The sequence below is a fragment of the Gymnodraco acuticeps genome, unplaced genomic scaffold, assembly GCF_902827175.1.
Source record: "Gymnodraco acuticeps unplaced genomic scaffold, fGymAcu1.1, whole genome shotgun sequence".
In the NCBI taxonomy this organism is placed as follows: domain Eukaryota; kingdom Metazoa; phylum Chordata; class Actinopteri; order Perciformes; family Bathydraconidae; genus Gymnodraco; species Gymnodraco acuticeps.
This window is the reverse complement of record NW_022990292.1, coordinates 77,184-80,634: the sequence shown is the minus strand read 5'-3', so window position 1 is coordinate 80,634 and position 3,451 is coordinate 77,184. Positions and strand designations below refer to the sequence as shown.

At 41.5% G+C, this 3,451-nt stretch overlaps 1 protein-coding gene across 1 annotated transcript in view; it reads right to left on the bottom strand.

Annotated features, from left to right (window-relative positions):
* Positions 1-1,954: 1,954 nt before the first annotated feature.
* The window catches only part of gcn1 (GCN1 activator of EIF2AK4), a gene marked incomplete in the record, with an annotated part of 33,148 nt that continues 31,651 nt past the window's right edge, over positions 1,955-3,451 (bottom strand). Inside the window, 2 exon segments of the mRNA XM_034221852.1 lie at positions 1,955-2,575; positions 2,720-2,941. Of these exon segments, the coding sequence (XP_034077743.1) occupies positions 2,450-2,575; positions 2,720-2,941 (348 nt within the window).

The following is a 3,451-nucleotide window of genomic DNA, read 5'->3' as shown; positions in this document are numbered from 1 at the left end:
GACACTGCGCATGCGCCCGGACACAGCTGCACCACCCCATCATGCCTCTGAAGAACTCTGCTGTAGCGGTTATTATGTATTTATTTCAACGAGGACCATGCATACAAATACATTCATCTCAGAAAAGAGAAGAGATTAGTTATGCCAGATTTTTAGCTAATAGCTCATTTCCATCTGCAAACAGGGGCCAATGTATGTCCATTTATAATTCTGTAATTTAGAGGTAATACAGGAATGGAGAGGACTTGTAGTATTTATGGCCAGGTTGAGATTTATTTTTTATTTTTTGGATATTTAAAAGTGAACAAGTGAAAGCAAGGAAAATAAATTCAAAATGTTAAGAATATTGTCGAAAACGAAGTCGAAAAGCAAAGAAAAGATGCTGGGAGTAAAGTCAGAGGGTGGAGATTAAACAAGCTTTTTGAAAATATTAATAAGAAGATTATTATTTAATTTTTTTTTAGAATAAAGTCAAGCTTTTCAAAAGCCTAAATGTAAATAACAAAGTCAAAATGTAGAGAATCAAGTCGAAATGTTAAGAAAAATATTCACTATGAAGTCAGAGGGTCGAGAATAACCACGCTTTCAGATAGAAATGAATGAAAGGAGGACTATATTTTTCTATTTATTTAAGTCAAGTGTTGAAGTCGAGCAAAAAGTAAAAGTGTAAGGTTTTATTTGTTGCATTTTTAAAATAAAGTCTAAATGTTGATCCTGTGATTGAAAACATCTGCAAACAGGGTCGATGTCGCTTTATATTGATTTAATTCAGTGGTAATATAGGAATGGAGAGGACTTCTACTGAAGAGGCCACACGGAGAAAAAACATGTACTTTCTTTATTTTGAGGATACAGTTAAAATGTCAAGAAAACAGTTTTAATGCTGAGATAAAGTCGAGATGTTGAGAATTTATATTTGATGTTTCCCCTCTGTGGGACGGGTTACAGGTGTTAAAGGTATTCTGATTCTGTATGGAGAAAGGGAAGTAAGGTCGAGAACAAACACGTTTTTAGAAAAGTTATGAGGAAGATTTCTTTATTTTTTTATATTTTGAGAATTAATTCACAATAATAATATAATAATAAAAACAACTTGTACATTTTTTTTAAGGATTACCAGTTTTAGTGTACAATTTAAAGGAACATTAGAGGAAGATATATTTTTTTTACTGCATTTTGATTGGTTAGCTGGTCGGCTCTGTTGTGATTGGTCAACCGCTTTGAGAAACACCCACTGTTTCTCTATGTCGAGGAAGGATCCTCCAGAGCCACTATTTCAAGGATGCTACGTCATCGAGTCCCGCCGAAGGACTGTTCCAATGTCCAGGATCCTTGGAATTCTACCGAGGCCGGCGTCCTTCGTTGCGGGAAATTTCGAGGCTGCACATGTGTATCCTCCGCGGTCTTAAAATCCCCACAATGCTTTGCGCACGGACCCATTTCCCCAAATCTACGGCGGAGAATTTAAGGCGGGGCCTCTCATATGACGCACACCGGCACACTTGCTATCCATTCTTCGTTCTCCGAATGCCAGGAAGGATTCTTGCCTAGCCTCTGATGGACCTGACTCGGAGGGACATGTCCTACCAAGGAAGCGTCCTCGACATTGAGAAACACCCCCAGTGCGTTGGAGTGCTAGCCAATAGAAGCACAAGTGTTCCGTAGTGATGTCACTGTGTTCAGGAGTGTGTGGGAGAGAAACTCCTTCTGGAGGAACAAAGGGGTTTGAACCTTTTTAGACCATTTACATGCACTAAAACCTGTGTAACACTACTGGAGACGCCAGACCCTTCAGGAGGTTTATGATATCTGCAAATCCTCCTGCATATATGTATCGCGTCTGAATATAATCCCACATACTGATAATGTGAATAACCTCACACACTCCGCAGGTTGCGCACAGAGAACTTAAAGTCCGGAAGAAAACAAACTCCAATATTTCTCACACACAACATTATGAAATCGAGATCCTTTTATTTAGTTTAACCTTTTTTCTTTACAACCATTTCACTGACATAAGAATAGTTTTATTCTCATAAGAGGTTGCATTCTCCCCCAAACCACTCTCACACACAAAGTCCAAATAAAAGTTAAAGACAGGGGTTTCCTCACAGCGGCGTCTTCAATCACTGAAAACCTTTGGGTAAAATGAAGTAGCGAATCACTAACATCAAACAAAGTTGGCATTGTGTCTTTTATAATGCAGGATCACATTATGAGATAAAATAAAATAAAAAGGTATAAATTGGGTTTTAAAAGGCCGCTAAAACAATGACTCAAACAGAAAATTAGTTTTTGGGGATATAGTGGGAAAACACATCTCAGCCTTGGTCCATGAAAGGCAACCTGGGCATGTTTGGTGTGTGCGTGTGCGTGTGTGTGTGTGTGTGTGTGTACATGTGTGTGTGTGGTTGCACTGTAGATCATTTCATAGCCCAGTCGTGCTGCATCACGTCAGGATGGTGTCGTCGATCTCCTCGTTGGAGTCTGGCAGGCTGCAGATCTTCTTCAGAGAGCGGCGGTGGCAGTCTGACAGCAGGTCGTTACTGGCTGAGTCCAAGATGGCCGTCACACTCTGGAACACAGGAAGAGGAACAGGAGACATGAGGACAGCTGTTATTGTTTTTTTCACAGGGAGAGGCAGAAACGCAGCTGGAAGCCTGGGTTCTTCTGTAATGTTCTGTAACAGTCAATGTTCTGTAGCAGTGAGCATCCTGACCTGCATGGTGGTGTCCCCCTGCCTGAGCCTCAGCAGGTTCACGATGGTGTACTCGCTCTGCGCTCTCACGCTGGTGTTCTTGTCCTTGGTGTTGTCCAGCAGGCTCTTCAGCAGCGGCTTGATGAGGCTGGCCTCCATGGAGGGGGTCTCCTCCTCTCTAAACACCCACCACAGAACCCTCTCTGACACCAGCCGGATGTCACTGGACTGGTTCTGGAGACTCTGAGGGGACACCGAGAAAAACACGTCTCAACACAAAACCTACATCTTATATATATATCCTTTATTTAACCAGGTAAAAGGCTCATTGAGATCAAAATCTCTAAAATGGCTACGAGCTAACGGCTAACATTCATTCAGCTGCTCAGCTTCTCTAGACATTGAGGAGGTTTTCACGGCAGCCAAATTGTCCACAAAGGTTTTCCTCCTTTTCAAAATAAATTAATTTGATTAAAACCAATTTAAAACCCTGAATAAAGCAGTTCGGCGGGGGGTGCCAGCTAACGGCTAAAATAACCCAACTTATTCCTCTGATAACTTTCTTGATAACTTAAAAGGACCCAGTGATTCAAACTGGTAGTACATAAATCAGTTTCACATAAAGAATCTGTGCTTCCCCCTGGTTTATCTAGACGTCCACGACTAATACACCTAAAGTAGCTGCAGTATGTACCGACTAGGGATGCTCCGATCGATCGGCCGATACTCACTCTCTACCGATCGATCGGTGCT